This window comes from Oncorhynchus gorbuscha, unplaced genomic scaffold (genome assembly GCF_021184085.1).
Source record: "Oncorhynchus gorbuscha isolate QuinsamMale2020 ecotype Even-year unplaced genomic scaffold, OgorEven_v1.0 Un_scaffold_360, whole genome shotgun sequence".
Lineage (NCBI taxonomy): Eukaryota > Metazoa > Chordata > Actinopteri > Salmoniformes > Salmonidae > Oncorhynchus > Oncorhynchus gorbuscha.
The window spans coordinates 907,386-934,474 of record NW_025745215.1 but is presented as its reverse complement, the minus strand read 5'-3'; the positions used below and the strand labels follow the sequence as shown (position 1 = coordinate 934,474).

The 27,089-nt window shown below is 48.1% G+C and overlaps 1 protein-coding gene across 1 annotated transcript in view; it reads right to left on the bottom strand.

Annotated features, from left to right (window-relative positions):
• The window catches only part of LOC124017978 (centrosomal protein of 192 kDa-like), a 78,132-nt gene that overhangs the window by 15,006 nt on the left and 36,037 nt on the right, over positions 1–27,089 (bottom strand). The window contains 20 exon segments of the mRNA XM_046333222.1: positions 1,006–1,135; positions 1,174–1,221; positions 1,966–2,074; positions 3,901–4,027; positions 4,191–4,372; positions 6,092–6,257; positions 8,119–8,228; positions 8,454–8,575; positions 10,266–10,526; positions 12,991–13,170; positions 13,856–13,946; positions 14,278–14,421; positions 14,424–14,477; positions 15,485–15,603; positions 16,949–17,041; positions 17,221–17,360; positions 17,946–18,009; positions 18,106–18,246; positions 24,009–24,134; positions 25,359–25,589. Of these exon segments, the coding sequence (XP_046189178.1) occupies positions 1,006–1,135; positions 1,174–1,221; positions 1,966–2,074; positions 3,901–4,027; positions 4,191–4,372; positions 6,092–6,257; positions 8,119–8,228; positions 8,454–8,575; positions 10,266–10,526; positions 12,991–13,170; positions 13,856–13,946; positions 14,278–14,421; positions 14,424–14,477; positions 15,485–15,603; positions 16,949–17,041; positions 17,221–17,360; positions 17,946–18,009; positions 18,106–18,246; positions 24,009–24,134; positions 25,359–25,589 (2,638 nt within the window).

The window sequence follows — 27,089 nt, the reverse complement described above, 5'->3', positions numbered from 1 at the left end:
AATGCTGAGATTATAGATACGTCCCAATGCTGAGATTATAGATACGTCCCAATGCTGAGATTATAGATACGTCCCAATGCTGAGATTATAGATACGTCCCAATGCTGAGATTATAGATACGTCCCAATGCTGAGATTATAGATACGTCCCAATGCTGAGATTATAGATACGTCCCAATGCTGAGATTATAGATACGTCCCAATGCTGAGATTATAGATATGTCCCAACGCTGAGTAACGCTGGGAGTCAGAGATTATAGATATGTCCCAACGCTGAGATTATAGATATGTCCCAACGCTGAGATTATAGATACGTCCCAACGCTGAGATTATAGATACGTCCCAACGCTGAGATTATAGATACGTCCCAATGCTGAGATTATAGATACGTCCCAATGCTGAGATTATAGATATGTCCCAACGCTGAGATTATAGATACGTCCCAACGCTGAGATTATAGATACGTCCCAACGCTGAGATTATAGATACGTCCCAACGCTGAGATTATAGATACGTCCCAACGCTGAGATTATAGATACGTCCCAACGCTGAGATTATAGATACGTCCCAACGCTGAGATTATAGATACGTCCCAACGCTGAGATTATAGATACGTCCCAACGCTGAGATTATAGATACGTCCCAACGCTGAGATTATAGATACGTCCCAACGCTGAGATTATAGATACGTCCCAACGCTGAGATTGTAGATACGTCCCAACGCTGAGATTGTAGATACGTCCCAACGCTGAGATTGTAGATACGTCCCAACGCTGAGATTGTAGATACGGCCCAACGCTGAGATTATAGATACGTCCCAATGCTGAGATTATAGATACGTCCCAATGCTGAGATTATAGATACGTCCCAATGCTGAGATTATAGATACGTCCCAATGCTGAGATTATAGATACGTCCCAATGCTGAGATTATAGATACGTCCCAATGCTGAGATTATAGATATGTCCCAACGCTGAGTAATGCTGGGAGTCACAGTGTCTCCTACCTGAGGTTTCTCCTGAGGGCGTGGCAGGAAACACGATGGTACGGTTACTGATCTCTACCGTGGCTGGAGCTGTCCTGGTCAGGGGTTGGCCTGCAGGGGGCAGCATGGCGGTGGGCATGGCGCTAGCAGTCTGAGGAGGAAGGGGGCTAGGCTCCGGTCTGCTGGGGCCGTTGATACATCCAGAGCCAGGTCCTGACGGATCTGGACCTTGATGAACTGGACAGCAGGAGGAGAGAAAATAACATCATTAAGGGGGGCCACCACATCAAGACATTGAGGGGGGCACCACATCAAGACAATGGGGGCACCACATCAAGACATTGAGGAGGGGGTCCCCACATCAAGACATTGAGGGGGAGCACCACATCAAGACAATGGGGGCGCCACATCAAGACATTGAGGGGGGGGGCACCACATCAAGACATTGAGGGGGGTGGCACCACATCAAGACATTGAGGGGGTCCCACATCAAGACATTGAGGGGGTCCCCACATCAAGACATTGAGGGGGAGCACCACATCAAGACAATGGGGGCGCCACATCAAGACATTGAGGGGGCGCCACATCAAGACATTGAGGGGGTGGCACCACATCAAGACATTGAGGAGGGGGTGGCACCACACAAAGACATTGAGGGGAGAGGCACCACATCAAGACATTGAGGGGAGAGGCACCACATCAAGACATTGAGGGGGGCACCACACAAAGACATTGAGGGGGGCACCACATCAAGATATTGAGGGGGAGGCCCACCACATCAAGACATTGAGGGGGAGGGGCACCACATCAAGACATTGAGGGGGAGGGGCACCACATCAAGACATTGAGGGGGAGGGGCACCACATCAAGACATTGAGGGGGGCACCACATCAAGACATTGAGGGGGGCCCACCACATCAAGATATTGAGGGGGGGGGCACCACATCAAGACGTTGAGGGGCCCACCCACATCATCATCACTACCTTCTGTTGATTGTCACACTGGACATATATTTGGCCACTCCATGGAAACATGGATGTCCTGGTTGCTAGGGACGGATTAGGACTGATGAGGATCTGGAGGTGGCACCTGGGAACAAAAAACTACGGTGAAACACGCCGAGTACTACAGTCACCTGGTGAAACAGTCACCTGGTGAAACACCCCTAGTAATATAGTCACCTGGTAAAACACGCCTAGTACTACAGTCACCTGGTGAAACACGCCTAGTACTACAGTCACCTGGTGAAACACGCCTAGTACTACAGTCACCTGGTGAAACAGTCACCTGGTGAAACACCCCTAGTAATAGTCACCTGGTAAAACACCCCTAGTAATAGTCACCTGGTAAAACACCCCTAGTAATACAGTCACCTGGTAAACCACCCCTAGTAATATAGTCACCTGGTAATATAGTCTCCTGGTAAAACACCCCTAGTAACAGTCACCTGGTAATATAGTCTCCTGGTAAAACACCCCTAGTAACAGTCACCTGGTACTATAGTCACCTGGTAAAACACCCCTAGTAATACAGTCACCTGGTAAAACACCCCTAGTAATACAGTCACCTGGTAAAACACCCCTAGTAATACAGTCACCTGGTAAAACACCCCTAGTAATATAGTCACCTGGTAATATAGTCACCTGGTAAAACACCCCTAGTAATACAGTCACCTGGTACTATAGTCACCTGGTAAAACACCCCTAGTAATATAGTCACCTGGTAAAACACCCCTAGTAATACAGTCACCTGGTAAAACACCCCTAGTAATACAGTCACCTGGTAAAACACCCCTAGTAATATAGTCACCTGGTACTATAGTCACCTGGTAAAACACCCCTAGTAATATAGTCACCTGGTAAAACACCCCTAGTAATACAGTCACCTGGTAAAACACCCCTAGTAATACAGTCACCTGGTAATATAGTCACCTGGTAAAACACCCCTAGTAATATAGTCACCTGATAAAACACCCCTAGTAATATAGTCACCTGGTACTATAGTCACCTGGTAAAACACCCCTAGTAATATAGTCACCTGGTAAAACACCCCTAGTAATATAGTCACCTGGTAAAACACCCCTAGTAATATAGTCACCTGGTAAAACACCCCTAGTAATACAGTCACCTGGTAAAACACCCCTAGTAATACAGTCACCTGGTAATATAGTCACCTGGTAAAACACCCCTAGTAATATAGTCACCTGGTAAAACACCCCTAGTAATATAGTCACCTGGTAAAACACCCCTAGTACTATAGTCACCTGGTAAAACACCCCAAGTAATATAGTCACCTGATAAAACACCCCTAGTAATAGTCACCTGGTAATATAGTCACCTGTGTGTGTGTGTGTGTGTGTGTGTGTGTGTGTGTGTGTGTGTGTGTGTGTGTGTGTGTGTGTGTGTGTGTACATACTGTGGTTCTATAACTCCATGTTGAGGGGTAACAGTGAGACAGTGGGCTGGCCAGGACAACTCAAAGCTGTGTGTGTGTGTGTGTGTGTGTGTGTGTGTGTGTGTGTGTGTGTGTGTGTGTGTGTGTGTGTGTGTGTGTGTGTGTGTGTGTGTACATACTGTGGTTCTATAACTCCATGTTGAGGGGTAACAGTGAGACAGTGGGCTGGCCAGGACAACTCAAAGCTGTGTGTGTGTGTGTGTGTGTGTGTGTGTGTGTGTGTGTGTGTGTGTGTGTGTGTGTGTGTGTGTGTGTGTGTGTGTGTGTGTGTGTGTGTGTGTGTGTGTGTGTATACTGTGGTTCTATGACTCCATGTTGAGGGGTAAAAGTTAGACAGTGGGCTGGCCAGGACAACTCAAAGCTGTGTGTGTGTGTGTGTGTGTGTGTGTGTGTGTGTGTGTGTGTGTGTGTGTGTGTGTGTGTGTGTGTGTGTGTGTGTGTGTGTGTGTGTGTGTACATACTGTGGTTCTATGACTCCATGTTGAGGGGTAACAGTGAGACAGTGGGCTGGCCAGGACAACTCAAAGCTCAGCTCTCTGGATGATGAGTGGTTCTGGATCAGGACATGTCTGGTGTTGGAGGCTCCGTCTGGACAACACACATTATAAACCAAAGGAAAGGGTTTAATTATATTCTATTAAAAAACTACAAAAAAAACAGTTTTATGAACAGAAAATGTTCTGTCCTGAGAGACCTTGCTCAGGCTGCAAAGAGCACAGTTAGTCTCAAACAGTGACATGATAATACTGACTGATAGTGGGAGAGGTGAGGACCAGCTGTTCAGGCTGGAGGCTCCAGGAGTCCCTGTGGTCCCCTGGTTCTGTCCCCGTCCCAGAGGCCTCTGTCCTGGGTAACGCGGGGCCTTGAGGACCCTTCACAGGCAGTACATCCAGAGACACGTTGCTGATGTGACGGTCTGAGTTCCCAAAACCACTACAACATGATAAGACAATGTTATATAACCATTAACACCATAATGTTAGTATAACACCCCTACTACAACATTATATAACCATTAACACCCCCACTACAACATTATATAACCATTAACACCACTAATACAACATTATATAACCATTAACACCCCTACTACAACATTATATAACCATTAACACCCATACTACAACATTATATAACCATTAACACCCCTACTACAACATTATATAACCATTAACACCCCTACTACAACATTATATAACCATTAACACCACCACTACAACATATAACCATTAACACCCCTACTACAACATTATATAACCATTAACACCACTACTACAACATTATATAACCATTAACACCACCACTACAACATTATATAACCATTAACACCCCTACTACAACATTATATAAAGAGGTGGGGTTTCAGGTACCACCTTCCGGAGACACCTGAAACCCCACCTCTTTAAGGAATACCTAGGATAGGATAAGTAATCCCTCTCACCCCCCCCCCTAAGTTTTTAGATGCACTATTGTTAAGTGACTGTCCCACTGGATGTCATAAGGTGAATGCACCAATTTGTAAGTCGCTCTGGATAAGAGCGTCTGCTAAATGACTTAAATGTAAATGTAAATATAACCATTAACACCCCTACTACAACATTATATAACCATTAACACCCCTACTACAACGTTATATAACCATTAACACCCCTACTACAACATTATATAACCATTAACACCACCACTACAACATTATATAACCATTAACACCCCTACTACAACATTATAACCATTAACACCCCCACTACAACATTATATAACCATTAACACCACTACTACAACATTATATAACCATTAACACCACCACTACAACATTATATAACCATTAACACCACCACTACACCATTATATAACCATTAACACCACCACTACAACATTATATAACCATTAACACCCCTACTACAACATTATATAAACATTAACACCCCTACTACAACATTATATAACCATTAACACCCCTACTACAACATTATATAACCATTAACACCACTACTACAACATTATATAACCATTAACACCACCACTACAACATTATATAACCATTAACACCCCTACTACAACATAATATAACCATTAACACCCCTACTACAACATAATATAACCATTAACACCCCTACTACAACATTATATAACCATTAACACCCCTAATACAACATTATATAACCATTAACACCACTACTACAACATTATATAACCATTAACACCCCTACTACAACGTTATATAACCATTAACACCCCTACTACAACATTATATAACCATTAACACCACTACTACAACATTATATAACCATTAACACCACTACTACAACATTATATAACCATTAACACCACTACTACAACATTATATAACCATTAACACCACCACTACAACATTATATAACCATTAACACCACTACTACAACATTATATAACCATTAACACCACCACTACAACATTATATAACCATTAACACCACTACTACAACATTATATAACCATTAACACCCCTACTACAACATTATATAACCATTAACACCACCAATACAACATTACACCATTAACAGCCTGTATGTTCTAAGCAGAGAGAAACACTCTAGAAACCAAATGAGGTGTGAGATGAAAACATTCGTATGATTACGTTCTTTCCTAAAGGTATGATATTCAGTCCCAGTACCTGTCAGCCTCCGAGCCTCTCCTGGTGACAGCTAGGGGGGCCTGGACATGGAGGTCAGCCCTTCCAGAGTCCAAGGTCTCTGTGCTGCCCAGCACTGACAACACCACCTTACTCAGGTTCCCATAGAACAACTGGGCCTGGTTGGGGCTCTGGGGCAGGTCGTAGGCTGGAGACAACAGCATGGGAAACCATGAGCTAAACATAGTGGGTCAAGTCAACACATATTATATATAATATAAACACACACACACACACACACACACACAGTTGATGTCAGAAGTGTACATACACCTTAGCCAAATACATTTAAACCCAGTTTTTCCATATTTCCTGACATTTAATCCTAGCAAAAATCCCTGTCCTAGGTCAGTTAGGATCACCACTATTTTAAGAATATGAAATGTCAGAATAATGGTAGAGAGAATGATTTATTTCAGCTTTTATTTCTTTCATCACATTCCCAGTTGGTCAGAAGTTTACATTACACTCAATTAGTATTTGGTAGCATTTCCTTTAAATTGTTTAACTTGGGTCAAACGTTTCAGGTATCCTTCCACAAGCTTCCCACAATAAGTTGGGTGATTTTTGCCCATTCCTCCTGACAGAGCTGGTGTAACTGAGTCAGGTTTGTAGGCCTCCTTGCTCGCACACGCTTTTTCAGTTCTGCCAACAAATATTCTATCCGATTGAGGTCAGGGCTTTGTGATGGCCACTCCAATACCTTGACTTTGTTGTCCTTAAGCCATTTTGCCACAACTTTGGAAGTGTGCTTGGGGTCATTGTCCATTTGGAAGACCAAGCTTTAACTTCCTGACTGATGTCTTGAGCTGTTGTTTCAAGAAATACACATTTTACTTCTCATGATGCCATCTATTTTGTAAAGTGCACCAGTCCCTCCTGCAGAAAAGCACCCCCACAACATGATGCTGCCACCCCCGTGCTTCACAGTTGGGATGGTGTTCTTCGGCTTGCTAGCCTCCCCCTTTTTCCAAAAACATATCGATGGTCATTATGGCCAAACAGTTCTATTTTTGTTTCATCAGACCAGAGGACATTTCTCCAAAACGTATGATCTTTGTCCCCATGTGCAGTTACAAACCGTAGTCTGGCTTTTTTATGGTGGTTTTGGAGCAGTGGCTTCTTCCTTGATGAGCGGCCTTTCAGGTTATGTTGATATAGGACTTGTTTTACTGTGGATATAGATACCTTTGTACCTGTTTCCTCCAGCATCTTCACAAGGTCCTTTGCTGTTGTTCTGAGATCGATTTGCACTTTTCGCACCAAAGTACGTTCATCTCTACTATTGTTTGTACAGATGATCGTGGTACCTTCAGGCTTTTGGAAATTGATCCCAAGGATGAACCAGACTTGTGTTGGTCCCTCAAAATTCTGGTCTTGGCTGATTTCTTCTGATTTTCCCATGATGTCAAGCAAAGAGGCACAGAGTTTGAAGGTAGGCCTTTAAATACAACCACAGATGCACCTCCAATTGACTCAAATGTTAATTAGCCTATCAGAAGCTTCTAAAGCCATGACATCATTTCCTGGAATTTTCCAAGCTGTTTAAAGGCACAGTAATCTTAGTGTATGTAAACGTCTGACCCACTGGAATTGTGATAAGTGAAATAATCTGTCTGTAAACAATTGTAGGGAAAATGACTTGTGTCCTGCACAAACTAGATGTCCTAACTGACTTGCCAAAACTATTGTTTGTTCACAATAAATTTGTGGAGTGGTTGAAAAATGAGTTAATGGCGCTAATTTAAGTATGTAAACTTCCGACTTCAACTGTGTGTGTGTGTGTGTGTGTGTGTGTGTGTGTGTGTGTGTGTGTGTGTGTGTGTGTGTGTGTGTGTGTGTGTGTGTGTGTGTATGTATATATATATAAACATTTCCATAACAAACAAGTTTTTGCAAATAATTATGAATAACAAGTTGTCCAGAGTAGGAAATCCTCCAACGAAGCTCCCAGCTCCTATTGCATCAAAGCAACATTATCCCACCTCTGTTCTAGAAAGACCCCTTACCCTCCAGGACTTGTTCCTCCCCCAGGAACCTCTCGTTGAAGTTGAGTCCTTTCAGCAGACTGTTCTCTGACAGAATCTTCCTGCCTGCATCAGGCTTCGACAGCAGCAACCTGGGGGACAGGAGATGGAGGTGAAATCAGTCTCCTTACAGTGTTGTAAATCAAACTAGAGGGCCTGGACAACAAAACAAAAACAGACAGTAGTGGACCAAACGGTTCTGTCTGACAGCCCGGATCAACCTCCTCAAAGCCTCTAATGCTATTGCTTCACAAGATGGCTGTTTAAAAGTCAGGTTAATGACAGCCCATGTAAGAAACAGAGGGACAGGTCCTCACCTCCTGAACTGTTGTCGTGAGACCTCGTCTCCACAGAAGAGACAGACTGTGGCCAGGACGGCATTAGCTGACTGACACAGAGTCTGCTCTCTCTGGGTCACCTTCATCAGAACCGTGATCACCTGGAGAAAGAACCGGTTCAAACCAACGATTAATGATAGAAACATCTCTCCAGTTAGGTAGTCCAGTTCACACCAACTATTAATGATAGAAACATCTCTCCATCTCTCCAGTCAGGTAGTCCAGTTCACACCAACTATTAATGATAGAAACATCTCTCCATCTCTCCAGTTAGGTAGTCCAGTTCACACCAACTATTAATGATAGAAACCTCTCCATCTCTCCAGTCAGGTAGTCCAGTTCACACCAACTATTAATGATAGAAACATCTCTCCATCTCTCCAGTCAGGTAGTCCAGATCACACCAACTATTAATGATAGAAACATCTCTCCATCTCTCCAGTCAGGTAGTCCAGTTCACACCAACTATTAATGATAGAAACATCTCTCCATCTCTCCAGTCAGGTAGTCCAGATCACACCAACTATTAATGATAGAAACATCTCTCCATCTCTCCAGTCAGGTAGTCCAGATCACACCAACTATTAATGATAGAAACATCTCTCCAGTCAGGTAGTCCAGATCACACCAACTATTAATGATAGAAACATCTCTCCATCTCTCCAGTCAGGTAGTCCAGTTCACACCAACTATTAATGATAGAAACATCTCTCCATCTCTCCAGTCAGGTAGTCCAGATCACACCAACTATTAATGATAGAAACATCTCTCCATCTCTCCTGTCAGGTAGTCCAGTTCACACCAACTATTAATGATAGAAACATCTCTCCATCTCTCCTGTCAGGTAGTCCAGTTCACACCAACTATTAATGATAGAAACATGTCTCCATCTCTCCTGTCAGGTAGTCCACTTCACACCAACTATTAATGATAGAAACATCTCTCCAGTCAGGTAGTCCAGTTCACACCAACTATTAATGATAGAAACATCTCTCCATCTCTCCTGTCAGGTAGTCCACTTCACACCAACTATTAATGATAGAAACATCTCTCCTGTCAGGTAGTCCAGTTCACACCAACTATTAATGATAGAAACATCTCTCCATCTCTCCAGTCAGGTAGTCCAGTTCACACCAACTATTAATGATAGAAACATCTCTCCAGTCAGGTAGTCCAGTTCACACCAACTATTAATGATAGAAACATCTCTCCAGTCAGGTAGTCCAGTTCACACCAACTATTAATGATAGAAACATCTCTCCAGTCAGGTAGTCCAGTTCACACCAACTATTAATGATAGAAACATCTCTCCATCTCTCCAGTCAGGTAGTCCAGTTCACACCAACTATTAATGATAGAAACATCTCTCCAGTCAGGTAGTCCAGTTCACACCAACTATTAATGATAGAAACATCTCTCCATCTCTCCTGTCAGGTAGTCCACTTCACACCAACTATTAATGATAGAAACATCTCTCCTGTCAGGTAGTCCAGTTCACACCAACTATTAATGATAGAAACATCTCTCCATCTCTCCAGTCAGGTAGTCCAGTTCACACCAACTATTAATGATAGAAACATCTCTCCAGTCAGGTAGTCCAGTTCACACCAACTATTAATGATAGAAACATCTCTCCAGTCAGGTAGTCCAGTTCACACCAACTATTAATGATAGAAACATCTCTCCAGTCAGGTAGTCCAGTTCACACCAACTATTAATGATAGAAACATGGAAGGAAGTCCAGATCAAACCAGAACCTCCTTTCTGACCACAACAAGTCATGTGACCTACCTCCTGTGTCCTCTCCTTCAGGACGAACTGAGACGGAGAGAGGCTGATGTCCGAGGAGTCCATGACAGAGCGTGTGTGTAGGTCAGAGTAGAGAACAGCCTTAATGAAGGCAGCCCTGCACCCAGTGTTTCTCACACAGACACACAGCTTGGAGACCTGGCCTGCTGCCACCCCCATTAGCATAGCCACGTAGCCATCTGAACGCTTCCTGTGGTCTTCCAGAATAATGTTACTGGTCCCTCCATAGCCTGATAGGGGGATCTGGGGGGGGCGAGAGAGAGACAGAGGGCTGTTTGTATATCTCTATTAATATGTGAGGCATATAGCCAGACTCACACAACCCATACGCCAGACTCACACAACCCATACGCCAGACTCACACAACCCACACGTCGCCACAGACTCACACAACCCACACGTCGCCACAGACTCACACAACCCACACGTCGCCACAGACTCACACAACCCACACGTCGCCACAGACTCACACAACCCACACGTCGCCACAGACTCACAACCCATACGTCGCCACAGACTCACAACCCATACGTCGCCACAGACTCACAACCCATACGTCGCCACAGACTCACAACCCACACGTCGCCACAGACTCACAACCCACACGTCGCCACAGACTCACAACCCACACGTCGCCACAGACTCACAACCCACACGTCGCCACAGACTCACAACCCATACGTCGCCACAGACTCACAACCCATACGTCGCCACAGACTCACAACCCACACGTCATCACAGACTCATTGTGAAGTCTGAAAACATTAGACAAACTTTAAAAAGTGTAATGTCCCTTTAAGATCAGAAACCACCACTGAAAACCAGTCACTTCAATAAGTAGCTAGATCCTCGGAACCCGTAGATTTTCACGTTTCTGTTGTTGGCCTTGCACTACAAACCGGACTCACATAACCACGTCATCATCAAGCCTTTGATTCGTGGAATCAGGAGTGTAGTGCTAAGGCAACAACTACGGCCCAGGATGAAGAAACATTGGTCTATAGGATGGTTAGGGTAGAGTGGGCCAGACAGTAAACAAGGATGGTTAGGGTAGAGAGGGCCAGACAGTAAACCAGGATGGTTAGGGTAGAGAGGGCCTCACAGTAAACCAGGATAGTTAGGGTAGAGAGGGCCCAGGATGGTTAGGGTAGAGAGGGCCTCACAGTAAACCAGGATGGTTAGGGTAGAGAGGGCCTCACAGTGAACCAGGATGGTTAGGGTAGAGAGGGTTCACAGTAAACCAGGATGGTTAGGGTAGAGAGGGCCTCACAGTAAACCAGGATAGTTAGGGTAGAGTGGGCCCAGGATGGTTAGGGTAGAGAGGGCCAGACAGTAAACCAGGATGGTTAGGGTAGAGAGGGCCAGACAGTAAACCAGGATGGTTAGGGTAGAGAGGGCCTCACAGTAAACCAGGATGGTTAGGGTAGAGAGGGCCTCACAGTAAACCAGGATGGTTAGGGTAGAGAGGGCCCAGGATGGTTAGGGTAGAGAGGGCCAGACAGTAAACCAGGATGGTTAGGGTAGAGAGGGCCCAGGATAGTTAGGGTAGAGAGGGCCTCACAGTAAACCAGGATAGTTAGGGTAGAGAGGGCCCAGGATAGTTAGGGTAGAGAGGGCCCAGGATAGTTAGGGTAGAGAGGGCCCAGGATAGTTAGGGTAGAGAGGGCCAGACAGTAAACCAGGATGGTTAGGGTAGAGAGGGCCCAGGATGGTTAGGGTAGAGAGGGCCTCACAGTAAACCAGGATGGTTAGGGTAGAGAGGGCCTCACAGTAAACCAGGATGGTTAGGGTAGAGTGGGCCCAGGATGGTTAGGGTAGAGAGGGCCTCACAGTAAACCAGGATGGTTAGGGTAGAGAGGGCCTCACAGTAAACCAGGATGGTTAGGGTAGAGAGGGCCCAGGATGGTTAGGGTAGAGAGGGCCTCACAGTAAACCAGGATGGTTAGGGTAGAGAGGGCCTCACAGTAAACCAGGATGGTTAGGGTAGAGAGGGCCCAGGATGGTTAGGGTAGAGAGGGCCAGACAGTAAACCAGGATGGTTAGGGTAGAGAGGGCCTCACAGTAAACCAGGATGGTTAGGGTAGAGAGGGCCTCACAGTAAACCAGGATGGTTAGGGTAGAGAGGGCCCAGGATAGTTAGGGTAGAGAGGGCCTCACAGTAAACCAGGATAGTTAGGGTAGAGAGGGCCCAGGATAGTTAGGGTAGAGGGCCCAGGATAGTTAGGGTAGAGAGGGCCCAGGATAGTTAGGGTAGAGAGGGCCCAGGATAGTTAGGGTAGAGAGGGCCAGACAGTAAACCAGGATGGTTAGGGTAGAGAGGGCCCAGGATGGTTAGGGTAGAGAGGGCCTCACAGTAAACCAGGATGGTTAGGGTAGAGTGGGCCCAGGATGGTTAGGGTAGAGAGGGCCCAGGATGGTTAGGGTAGAGAGGGCCCAGGATGGTTAGGGTAGAGAGGGCCCAGGATGGTTAGGGTAGAGAGGGCCCAGGATGGTTAGGGTAGAGAGGGCCCAGGATGGTTAGGGTAGAGAGGGCCCAGGATGGTTAGGGTAGAGAGGGCCTCACAGTAAACCAGGATAGTTAGGGTAGAGAGGGTCAGACAGTAAACCAGGATAGTTAGGGTAGAGAGGGCCTCACAGTAAACCAGGATAGTTAGGGTAGAGAGGGTCAGACAGTAAACCAGGATAGTTAGGGTAGAGAGGGCCTCACAGTGAACTTGATGCCAGGCTGTGAGGGCCGTACTCCAGACTGTTTGATCTCCAGCTTGGACAGGGTGCAGGCCACCCGGGTTGGGGCAAACAGCAGGTGGACAACAACATCCTCCCTGGGCCGGATAGACAGCTCTCTGTGTCGGGTCAACCTCTCCTCCTGTCCAAAACTACTCTGGAGCTGGGAGAGAGATATTACATTAATAGAGGAGAGAGAGACACAGGAGACACACAGATGGAGACACACAGATGGAGAGAGAGAGACACACAGATGGAGAGAGAGAGAGACACCACAGGAGTCTCCAGGCAGAGCTGCTGTGATTGATATCTGAAGAGTAGTTAGAGAGGGTTAAGGAGCAGTCTGACACAGAGCTGTTGTGATTGGTATCTGAAGAGTAGCTGGAGAGGGTTAAGGAGCCGTCTGACACAGAGCTGTGGTGATTGGTATCTGAAGAGTAGTTAGAGAGGGTTAAGGAGCCGTCTGACACAGAGCGGTTGTGATTGGTATCTGAAGAGTAGCTGGAGAGGGTTAAGGAGCAGTCTGACACAGAGCTGTTGTGATTGATATCTGAAGAGTAGCTGGAGAGGGTTAAGGAGCAGTCTGACACAGAGCTGTGGTGATTGGTATCTGAAGAGTAGCTGGAGAGGGTTAAGGAGCCGTCTGACACAGAGCTGCTGTGATTGGTATCTGAAAAGTAGCTGGAGAGGGTTAAGGAGCAGTCTGACACAGAGCTGCTGTGATTGGTATCTGAAGAGTAGCTGGAGAGGGATAAGGAGCCGTCTGACACAGAGCTGTGGTGATTGGTATCTGAAGAGTAGCTGGAGGCCACATGGAGCTGGACAAGTCAAGGAGGTTTGGTTCTTACCTGGAAACAGCTGTGGTCTTGTCCTCGGATCAGTAGACGCAGGTGATGTGTTGTGTTGGGGGAGTTATTACGAAGAACCAGCTTCTGTTGTCTGTACAGGTAGAAGACCACATTCAGAGCTCTAACACCACCACAACACCGTCAAAATATATTCAACCTTTATTTAATTAGGCAAGACAGTTAAGAACAAATTCTTATTTACAACGACGGCCAAACCCGAACAACGCTGGGCCAATTGTGCGCCGCCCTATGGGACTCCCAATCACAGCCGGGTATGATACAGCCTGGAATCGAACCAGGGACTGTAGTGACGCCTCTTGCAGTGAGATGCAGTGCCTTAGACCGCTGCGCCACTCGGGAGCAACTATGTATGGATGAATCATTATGCCTAACATGGAAGAGTAGCGTAAAATGTCCCTTACACAGCCCTGCCCAGCGTGACCCCTCCCCAGGCCACAAACTGCTTGTTGGAGAGGATGGGGGGCACCTCACTGTGGGGCAGCATGCCCAGGGCAGAGACAGGACCAGGGGCAGCAGGGTTCACCCCCTCCTCTGGTACCACCTGTCCTTCAGAACCACCTCATACTGAGGACCAGACGGCAGCACCAGGATGGTCAGAACACTGGAGGGTCAAGCACAGAGAAACATCAGAACAGGAAGTATCATGGAAACACAAGGACACAGAACAACCACCCAGGGAGAAGGCTGCCGGGACAAGGATCTTAGAGCAACAGATAGATTACACAGATAGAGTTGTACTTCAGAGTTTAATCTGAGTAATGTCATGAGGACACAGAACAACCACACAGGGAGAAGGCTGCCGGGACAAGGATCCTAGAGCAACAGATAGATTACACACTGAAGTACAACTCTGAGTAATGTAGAAGGCTTTCTACAAGGCTAGATGTTCAGAACTGAGTAACATAGAAGGCTTTCTACAAGGCTAGATGTTCAGAACTGAGTAACATAGAAGGCTTTCTACAAGGCTAGATGTTCACAACACTGAGTAATGTAAAAGGCTTTCTACAAGGCTAAATGTTCACAACACTGAGTAATGTGGAAGGCTTTCTACAAGGCTAGATGTTCACAACACTGAGTAATGTAGAAGGCTTTCTACAAGGCTAAATGTTCACAACACTGAGTAATGTAGAAGGCTTTCCACAAGGCTAGATGTTCAGAACACTGAGTAATGTAGAAGGCTTTCTACAAGGCTAGATGTTCAGAACACTGAGTAATGTAGAAGGCTTTCTACAAGGCAAAATGTTCAGACCACTGAGTAACATAGAAGGCTTTCTACAAGGCTAGATGTTCACAACACTGAGTAATGTAGAATGCTTTCTACAAGGCTAGATGTTCACAACACTGAGTAATGTAGAATGCTTTCTACAAGGCTAGATGTTCACAACACTGAGTAATGTAGAATGCTTTTTACAAGGCTTGATGGTAAGAGCACTGAGTAACGTAGAAGGCTTTCTACAAGGCTAGATGTTCACAACACTGAGTACTGTAGAAGGCTTTCTACAAGGTTAGATGTTCAGAACACTGAGTAACGTGGAAGGCTTTCTACAAGGCTAGATGCTCACAACTCTGAAGTGTGTCAAAAATAAATAAATAAATAATAAAAAGTACCTCTCTCGGTTCTTCCTGCCGCCCTGAGAGGTGAACGAGACCACAATGCCTTGCTCCTCCCCGGCACGCAGACACAGGTCAACAGGACTCACAGAGAAACAGCCATCACCACCGCTGTTCTGTAGACAAGCACCACCCAGGAGGTCACCACACAGGAGGTCACCACACAGGAGGTCACCACACAGGAGGTCATACCAACAGTCAGCACCACCCAGGAGGTCATACCAACAGTCAGCACCACCCAGGAGGTCATACCAACAGTCAGCACCACCCAGGAGGTCATACCAACAGTCAGGCTTATCCAAACCACAACACATCCCCCAGGCTTATCCAAACCACAACACATCCCCCAGGCTTATCCAAACCACATCCCCCAGGCTTATCCAAACCACATCCCCCAGGCTTATCCAAACCACATCCCCCAGGCTTATCCAAACCACATCCCCCAGGCTTATCCAAACCACATCCCCCAGGCTTATCCAAACCACATCCCCCAGGCTTATCCAAACCACATCCCCCAGGCTTATCCAAACCACATCCCCCAGGCTTATCCAAACCACATCCCCCAGGCTTATCCAAACCACATCCCCCAGGCTTATCCAAACCACATCCCCAGGCTTATCCAAACCACAACACATCCCCAGACTTATCCAAACCACATCCCCAGGCTTATCCAAACCACATCCCCCAGGCTTATCCAAACCACATCCCCCAGGCTTATCCAAACCACATCCCCCAGGCTTATCCAAACCACATCCCCCAGGCTTATCCAAACCACATCCCCCAGGCTTATCCAAACCACATCCCCCAGGCTTATCCAAACCACATCCCCCAGGCTTATCCAAACCACAACACATCCCCAGACTTATCCAAACCACATCCCCCAGGCTTATCCAAACCACATCCCCCAGGCTTATCCAAACCACATCCCCCAGACTTATCCAAACCACATCCCCCAGGCTTATCCAAACCACATCCCCCAGGCTTATCCAAACCACATCCCCCAGGCTTATCCAAACCACATCCCCCAGGCTTATCCAAACCACATCCCCCAGGCTTATCCAAACCACATCCCCCAGGCTTATCCAAACCACATCCCCCAGGCTTATCCAAACCACATCCCCCAGACTTATCCAAACCACATCCCCCAGGCTTATCCAAACCACAACACATCCCCCAGGCTTATCCAAACCACAACACATCCCCCAGGCTTATCCAAACCACATCCCCCAGGCTTATCCAAACCACAACACATCCCCCAGACTTATCCAAACCACAACACATCCCCCAGACTTATCCAAACCACATCCCCCAGGCTTATCCAAACCACATCCCCCAGGCTTATCCAAACCACATCCCCCAGGCTTATCCAAACCACAACACATCCCCCAGACTTATCCAAACCACATCCCCCAGGCTTATCCAAACCACAGATCAAACAGGGAAGTAAAAGGGACAGAATACCTTGAGTTTCAGCTGAACATCAATGTTGCCTGCGTTCTTCAGAGGCAGAGTCTGCGTGCTGGATTGACCCAACACTGCCGAGAGGTTAACATTCTGCCCCCCCCAAAAAAAATGATACGAGGAAAGAATGACAGAAATATGAACATCACACAAAAGGTCAACCCGAACTCTGATACGGAATGTGTTAAGGCAATACAACACACTGGTTTCCCAGTTAAACCCTGAATATAAAGACTAGTCTCATGTCAGCAGTGCTGTGGGTCAGTTCCTACCTGCAGGTCTTTAGGGGCGTGTACTCTGGCTGTTCCAGACCTGGCTCTGAGAGGGACGCTCCTGATCACATGACTGGGGCCTGGACAGTCCACCTCGATGTCCACCCGCGCACTGTACTCATCCGCTGGACCTAGATCACCTGTATGACATCACTGTAGTCATCAGCTGGACCTAGACCACCTGTATGACATCACTGTAGTCATCAGCTGGACCTAGACCACCTGTATGACATCACTGTAGTCATCAGCTGGACCTAGACCACCTGTATGACATCACTGTAGTCATCAGCTGGACCTAGATCACCTGTATGACATCACTGTAGTCAACAGCTGGACCTAGATCACCTGTATGACATCACTGTAGTCATCAGCTGGACCTAGATCACCTGTATGACATCACTGTAGTCATCAGCTGGACCTAGATCACCTGTATGACATCACTGTAGTCATCAGCTGGACCTAGATCACCTGTATGACATCACTGTAGTCATCAGCTGGACCTAGATCACCTGTATGACATCACTGTAGTCATCAGCTGGACCTAGATCACCTGTATGACATCACTGTAGTCATCAGCTGGACCTAGATCACCTGTATGACATCACTGTAGTCATCAGCTGGACCTAGACCACCTGTATGACATCACTGTAGTCATCAGCTGTGATTGGTGGCTGAATGGCATCTTCGTTTATTAATATTCATGGAGCCAGGACAGGGGGTCATACCTGAACAGGACTGGTACTTCTGTGGAGCGTGGAAGTGGACCCAAACCATGAAGCTCTCTGGATTCTGAAACACACACAACATTACCAAAACATCCCTCAAACAACTCGGCTATTGAAGTCACAAGTCACTGAGACTAGGTCCACTCCAGGGGTTACTCACCTCTCCGTAGCTGGCGTGCATCACGTGGTTCATGACGGACGGAGCGGCCAGTGATGTCAGAGTTCCCGCCTGCAGCAGGCCCTCGGCTGTCATGGCAACGGGACTCTTGGAGAAGGTGAAGCAGCGCCAGGCCGTGGCGTTCTAGAAATACGACAACACAAAAGACGATATCTATCAAAGAGGGCTTGTGCATCGTACTGCACAGCATCGTACTGCACTGCACAGCATCGTACTGCACTGCACAGCATCGTACTGCACAGCATCGTACTGCACAGCATCGTATTGCACAGCATCGTATTGCACTGCACAGCATCGTATTGCTCTGCATCGTATTGCTCTGCACGGCACCGTACTGCACAGCACAGCATCGCATCGCACAGCATCGTACTGCACTGCACAGCATCGTACTGCACTGCACAGCATCGTACTGCACAGCACAGCATCGTACTGCACGGCATCGTACTGCACGGCATCGTACTGCACTGCACAGCATCGCACTGCACAGCATCGTACTGCACTGCACAGCATCGTACTGCATCGTACTGCACAGCATCGTACTGCATCGTACTGCACAGCACAGCATCGTACTGCATCGTACTGCACAGCACAGCATCGTACTGCACAGCACAGCATCGTACTGCACAGCACAGCATCGTACTGCACAGCACAGCATCGTACTGCACAGCACAGCATCGTACTGCACAGCACAGCATCGTACTGCACAGCACAGCATCGTACTGCACAGCACAGCATCGTACTGCACAGCACAGCATCGTACTGCACAGCACAGCATCGTACTGCACAGCACAGCATCGTACTGAACAGCACAGCATCGTACTGCACAGCACAGCATCGTACTGCACAGCACAGCATCGTACTGCACAGCACAGCATCGTACTGCACAGCACAGCATCGTACTGCACAGCACAGCATCGTACTGCACAGCACAGCATCGTACTGCACAGCACAGCATCGTACTGCACAGCACAGCATCGTACTGCACAGCACAGCATCGTACTGCACAGCACAGCATCGTACTGCACAGCACAGCATCGTACTGCACAGCACAGCATCGTACTGCACAGCACAGCATCGTACTGCACAGCACAGCATCGTACTGCACTGCACAGCATCGTACTGCACTGCACAGCATCGTACTGCACTGCACAGCATCGTACTGCACAGCACAGCATCGTACTGCACTGCACAGCATCGTACAGCATCGCACTGCACAGCATCGCACTGCACAGCATCGCACTGCACTGTGCTGCATAGCATCGTACTGCACTGCACAGCATCGTACTGCACTGCACTGTGCTGCATAGCATCGTACTGCACTGTAGTGTATTGCATCGTAATGTACTGCATAGCATTGTATTGTACTGTATTGTACTGCATGGTAATGTAGCACATAGCATTGTACTGTATTGTGTTGTAATGTACATTTACATTTACATTTAAGTCATTTAGCAGACGCTCTTATCCAGAGCGACTTACAAATTGGTGCATTCACCTTATGACATCCAGTGGGACAGTCACTTAACAATAGTGCATCTAAAACTTAGGGGGGTGGGGTGAGAGGGATTACTTAACCTATCCTAGGTATTCCTTAAAGAGGTGGGGTTTCAGGTGTCTCCGGAAGGTGGTGATTGACTCCGCTGTCCTGGCGTCGTGAGGGAGTTTGTTCCACCATTGGGGGGCCAGAGCAGCGAACAGTTTTGACTGGGCAGAGCGGGAGCTGTACTTCCTCAGTGGTAGGGAGGCGAGCAGGCCAGAGGTGGATGAACGCAGTGCCCTTGTTTGGGTGTAGGGCCTGATCAGAGCCTGGAGGTACTGAGGTGCCGTTCCCCTCACAGCTCCGTAGGCAAGCACCATGGTCTTGTAGCGGATGCGAGCTTCAACTGGAAGCCAGTGGAGAGAACGGAGGAGCGGGGTGACGTGAGAGAACTTGGGAAGGTTGAACACCAGACGGGCTGCGGCGTTCTGGATGAGTTGAAGGGGTTTAATGGCACAGGCAGGGAGCCCAGCCAACAGCGAGTTGCAGTAATCCAGACGGGAGATGACAAGTGCCTGGATTAGGACCTGCGCCGCTTCCTGTGTGAGGCAGGGTCGTGCTCTGCGGATGTTGTAGAGCATGAACCTACAGGAACGGGCCACCGCCTTGATGTTAGTTGAGAACGACAGGGTGTTGTCCAGGATCACACCAAGGTTCTTGGCGCTCTGGGAGGAGGACACAGTGGAGTTGTCAACCGTGATGGCGAGATCATGGAACGGGCAGTCCTTCCCCGGGAGGAAGAGCAGCTCCGTCTTGCCGAGGTTCAGCTTGAGGTGGTGATCCGTCATCCACACTGATATGTCTGCCAGACATGCAGAGATGCGATTCGCCACCTGGTCATCAGAAGGGGGAAAGGAGAAGATTAATTGTGTGTCGTCTGCATAGCAATGATAAGAGAGACCATGTGAGGTTATGACAGAGCCAAGTGACTTGGTGTATAGCGAGAATAGGAGAGGGCCAAGAACAGAGCCCTGGGGGACACCAGTGGTGAGAGCGCGTGGTGAGGAGACAGATTCTCGCCACGCCACCTGGTAGGAGCGACCTGTCAGGTAGGACGCAATCCAAGCGTGGGCCGCGCCGGGAGATGCCCAACTCGGAGAGGGTGGAGAGGAGGATCTGATGGTTCACAGTATCGAAGGCAGCCGATAGATCTAGAAGGATGAGAGCAGAGGAGAGAGAGTTAGCTTTAGCAGTGCGGAGCGCCTCCGTGATACAGAGGAGAGCAGTCTCAGTTGAATGACTAGTCTTGAAACCTGACTGATTTGGATCAAGAAGGTCATTCAGAGAGAGATAGCGGGAGAGCTGGCCAAGGACGGCACGTTCAAGAGTTTTGGAGAGAAAAGAAAGAAGGGATACTGGTCTGTAATTGTTGACATCGGAGGGATCGAGTGTAGGTTTTTTCAGAAGGGGTGCAACTCTCGCTCTCTTGAAGACGGAAGGGACGTAGCCAACGGTCAGGGATGAGTTGATGAGCGAGGTGAGGTAAGGGAGAAGGTCTCCGGAAATGGTCTGGAGAAGAGAGGAGGGGATAGGGTCAAGCGGGCAGGTTGTTGGGCGGCCGGCCGTCACAAGACGCGAGATTTCATCTGGAGAGAGAGGGGAGAAAGAGGTCAGAGCATAGGGTAGGGCAGTGTGAGCAGAACCAGCGGTGTCGTTTGACTTAGCAAACGAGGATCGGATGTCGTCGACCTTCTTTTCAAAATGGTTGACGAAGTCATCTGCAGAGAGGGAGGAGGGGGGGGGGGCGGAGGATTCAGGAGGGAGGAGAAGGTGGCAAAGAGCTTCCTAGGGTTAGAGGCAGAAGCTTGGAATTTAGCGTGGTAGAAAGTGGCTTTAGCAGCAGAGACAGAGGAGGAAAATGTAGAGAGGAGGGAGTGAAAGGATGCCAGGTCCGCAGGGAGGCGAGTTTTCCTCCATTTCCGCTCGGCTGCCCGGAGCCCTGTTCTGTGAGCTCGCAATGAGTCATCGAGCCACGGAGCGGGGAGGGGAGGACCGAGCCGGCCTGGAGGATAGGGGACATAGAGAGTCAAGGGATGCAGAGAGGAGGAGAGGAGGGTTGAGGAGGCAGAATCAGGAGATAGGTGGGAGAAGGTTTGAGCGGAGGGAAGAGATGATAGGATGGAAGAGGAGAGAGTAGCGGGGGAGAGAGAGCGAAGGTTGGGACGGCGCGATACCATCCGAGTAGGGGCAGTGTGGGAGGTGTTGGATGAGAGCGAGAGGGAAAAGGATACAAGGCAGTGGTCGGAGACTTGGAGGAGTTGCAATGAGGTTAGTGGAAGAACAGCATCTAGTAAAGATGAGGTCGAGCGTATTGCCTGCCTTGTGAGTAGGGGGAAGGTGAGAGGGTGAGGTCAAAAGAGGAGAGGAGTGGAAAGAAGGAGGCAGAGAGGAAAGAGTCAAAGGTAGACGTGGGGAGGTTAAAGTCGCCCAGAACTGTGAGAGGTGAGCCGTCCTCAGAAAAGGAGCTTATCAAGGCATCAAGCTCATTGATGAACTCTCCGAGGGAACCTGGAGGGCGATAAATGATAAGGATGTTAAGCTTGAAAGGGCTAGTGACTGTGACAGCATGGAATTCAAAGGAGGCGATAGACAGATGGGTAAGGGGAGAAAGAGAGAATGACCACTTGGGAGAGATGAGGATCCCGGTGCCACCACCCCGCTGACCAGACGCTCTCGGGGTGTGCGAGAACACGTGGGCGGACGAAGAGAGAGCAGTAGGAGTAGCAGTGTTGTCTGTGGTGATCCATGTTTCCGTCAGGGCCAAGAAGTCGAGGGACTGGAGGGAGGCATGGGCTGAGATGAACTCTGCCTTGTTGACCGCAGATTGGCAGTTCCAGAGGCTACCGGAGACCTGGAACTCCACGTGGGTCGTGCGCGCTGGGACCACCAGAGTAGGGTGGCCGCGGCCACGCGGTGAGGAGCGTTTGTATGGTCTGTGCAGAGAGAGAGAACAGGGATAAACCGACACATAGTTGACAGGCTACAGAAGAGGCTACGCTAATGCAAAGGAGATTGGAATGACAAGTGGACTACACGTCTCGAATGTTCAGAAAGTTAAGCTACGTAGCAAGAATCTTATTGACTAAAATGATTAAAATGATACAGTACTGCTGAAGTAGGCCAGCTGGCAGTGGGTGCGTTGTTGACACTACACTAATCAAGTCGTTCCGTTGAGTGTAATAGTTTCTGCAGTGTTGCTATTCGGGGGCTAGCAGGCTAGCTAGCAGTGTTGTTTACGTTACATTGCGTTAAAAGAACGACAATAGATGGCTAGCGAACCTAGAAAATCGCTCTAGACTACACAATTATCTTTGATACAAAGACGGCTATGTAGCTAGCTAAGTAGCTAGCTACGATCAAACAAATCAAACCGTTGTACTGTAATGAAAATGAAGTGAAAATGTGATACAACCTGTGAATGCGACCGGGTAGTTGAGTTCTATACAGAAGACGTTGGCTAGCGTTGGCTAGCTGTTGGCTAGCTAGCAGAGTCACCTACGTTAAGGACGACAAATAGCTGGCTAGCTAACCTCGGTAAATTAAGATAATCACTCTAAGACTACACACTCTAAACCTAAACAACACAATTATCTTGGATACGATGATACGATGATACGAAGACAGCAAAGACAGCTATGTAGCTAGCTGACACTAGACTAATCAAGTCGTTCAGTTGAGTGTAACAGTTTCTCCAGTGCAGCTAATCAGTGGACGTTAGCTAGCTGGCTAGTGAAGACTAGTGAAGACTACGTTAGGACGGCGAAATACGATAATTACGCAATTATCTTTTGATACAAAGACGGCTATGTAGCTAGCTGAGAAGAAATTGCTAAGATAAGACAAATCAAACCGTTGTGATATAATGAAATATAATGAAAAAGTTATACTACCCGTTGGAGCGACGTGCAGATGCGACCACTCGCTCCAACCGGAACCGGAAATTTTTGTACTGTACTGTACTGCATTGTAATGTACTGTATTATACTGCATGGTAATGTAGCACATAGCATTGTACTGTATTGTGTTGTAATGTACTGCATGGTAATGTAGCGCATAGCATTGTACTGTACTGCATTGTAATGTACTGCATAGCATTGTATTGTACTGTATTGTACTGCATGGTAATGTACCGCATAGCATTGTACTGTATTGTGTTGTAATGTACTGTACTGCATTGTAATGTACTGCATAGCATAGTATTGTATGGTAATGTAGCACATAGCATTGTACTGTATTGTGTTGTAATGTACTGCATGGTAATGTAGCACATAGCATTGTACTGTACTGCATTGTAATGTACTGCATAGCATTGTATTGTATGGTAATGTAGTGCATTGTATTGTCTTACAGCACTGATAACCAGTCTAATAGGTACGGTGGCCTGAGTCCTGTTCAGCAGCTTCAGAGGGAGAGCTTTGGCACTGCCACCTGCCAGGTCTCCGAAGTCCAGACTGCCACACTTCCCCACATCCACCTGGAGAGGAGAAACCACCCAGAATACAGTGTGTTATAGTGGAGAAACCCCCCAGGACACAGTGGAGAAACCCCCCAGGACACAGTGGAGAAACCACCCAGGACACAGTGGAGAAACCACCCAGGACACAGTGGAGAAACCACCCAGGACACAGTGGAGAAACCACCCAGGAGACAGTGGAGAAACCACCCAGGACACAGTGGAGAAACCACCCAGGACACAGTGGAGAAACCACCCAGGACACAGTGGAGAAACCGCCCAGAACACAGTGGAGAAACCACCCAGGACACAGTGGAGAAACCACCCAGGACACAGTGGAGAAACCAACCAGAACACAGTGGAGAAACCACCCAGAACACAGTGTGTTACAGTGGAGAAACCACCCAGGACACAGTGGAAAAACCACCCAGAACACAGTGGAGAAACCACCCAGAACACAGTGGAGAAACCACCCAGAACACAGTGGAGAAACCCCCCAGGACACAGTGGAGAAACCCCCCAGAACACAGTGGAGAAACCACCCAGAACACAGTGGAGAAACCACCCAGAACACAGTGGAGAAACCACCCAGAACACAGTGTGTTACAGTGGAGAAATCACCCAAAACACAGTGGAGAAACCCCCCAGAACACAGTGGAGAAACCACCCAGAACACAGTGTGTTACAGTGGAGAAACCACCCAGAACACAGTGGAGAAACCACCCAGGACACAGTGGAGAAACCACCCAGAACACAGTGGAGAAACCACCCAGAACACAGTGGATAAACCACCCAGGACACAGTGGATAAACCACCCAGGACACAGTGGAGAAACCACCCAGAACACAGTGTGTTACAGTGGAGAAACCACCCAGAACACAGTGTGTTACAATGGAGAAACCACCCAGAACACAGTGTGTTACAATGGAGAAACCACCCAGGACACAGTGGAGAAACCACCCAGAACACAGTGGAGAAACCACCCAGGACACAGTGGAGAAACCACCCAGGACACAGTGGAGAAACAAAATAACTGATATCAACCAACTAGAACAGAAACCATGAGGTTTTTCACAACTGTTATATCAAAACACTGAAATATAAGAAGTAAAACCAACCAAACAGGAAGTATGCCCGCGTAGTAGGTGTCCTTCCTGTCCTGACATGGACTCAAAGCTAACTAATGATCGACATTAGTCAATCTTGGGACTCAAGCCAACAACTGATCAGCCACACCCCCCTTACCTCCAGAGCAGGGTTCTCTGCCATGGCGACGAGGACCACCCTCTTGGCGAACACCTCGGCGCGGGCGACAGCCTGGGCCTCAGCGGAGGCAGGCCAGGAGGAGACACTGAGGACAGCTTGGTACACCCCGGCCTGAGGTGGGATGAACAACACCTTCTGCTCCTCCGTGCTCTTAGGGCCAATGATGGTCTTGTTCTTCACCATCAGCCACTGGTACGGGAATGACTCAACCTGGGTGGGACAGGAAGTGGTCATTACGGTTCGACAGCAGTTCCTAGTTCTTCACTATCAACCACTGGTACGGGAATGACTCAACCTGGGTGGGACAGGAAGTGGTCATTATGGTTCGACAGCAGTTCCTAGTTCTATCAGCCACTGGTATGGGAATGACTCAACCTGGGTGGGACAGGAAGTGGTCATTATGGTTCGACAGCAGTTCCTAGTTCTATCAACGTGGGACAGGAAGTGGTCATTATGGTTCGACAGCAGTTCCTAGTTCTATCAACCACTGGTACGGGAATGACTCAACCTGGGTGGGACAGGAAGTGGTCATTACGGTTCGACAGCAGTTCCTAGTTCTATCAGCCACTGGTACGGGAATGACTCAACCTGGGTGGGACAGGAAGTGGTCATTACGGTTCGACAGCAGTTCCTAGTTCTATCAGCCACTGGTACGGGAATGACTCAACCTGGGTGGGACAGGAAATGGTCATTACGGTTCGACAGCAGTTCCTAGTTCTATCAACCACTGGTACGGGATTGACTCAACCTGGGTGGGACAGGAAGTGGTCATTACGGTTCGACATCAGTTCCTAGTTCTATCAGCCACTGGTACGGGAATGACTCAACCTGGGTGGGACAGGAAGTGGTCATTACGGTTCGACAGCAGTTCCTAGTTCTATCAGCCACTGGTACGGGAATGACTCAACCTGGGTGGGACAGGAAGTGGTCATTACGGTTCGACAGCAGTTCCTAGTTCTATCAACGTGGGACAGGAAGTGGTCATTACGGTTCGACAGCAGTTCCTAGTTCTATCAGCCACTGGTATGGGAATGACTCAACCTGGGTGGGACAGGAAGTGGTCATTACGGTTCGACAGCAGTTCCTAGTTCTATCAACGTGGGACAGGAAGTGGTCATTATGGTTCGACAGCAGTTCCTAGTTCTATCAGCCACTGCTATGGGAATGACTCAACCTGGGTGGGACAGGAAGTGGTCATTACGGTTCGACAGCAGTTCCTAGTTCTATCAACGTGGGACAGGAAGTGGTCATTACGGTTCGACAGCAGTTCCTAGTTCTATCAGCCACTGGTATGGGAATGACTCAACCTGGGTGGGACAGGAAGTGGTCATTACGGTTCGACAGCAGTTCCTAGTTCTTCACTATCAACCACTGGTATGGGAATGACTCAACCTGGGTGGGACAGGAAGTGGTCATTACGGTTCGACAGCAGTTCCTAGTTCTATCAGCCACTGGTACGGGAATGACTCAACCTGGGTGGGACAGGAAATGGTCATTACGGTTCGACAGCAGTTCCTAGTTCTATCAACCACTGGTACGGGATTGACTCAACCTGGGTGGGACAGGAAGTGGTCATTACGGTTCGACATCAGTTCCTAGTTCTATCAGCCACTGGTACGGGAATGAGTCAACCTGGGTGGGACAGGAAGTGGTCATTACGGTTCGACAGCAGTTCCTAGTTCTATCAGCCACTGGTACGGGAATGACTCA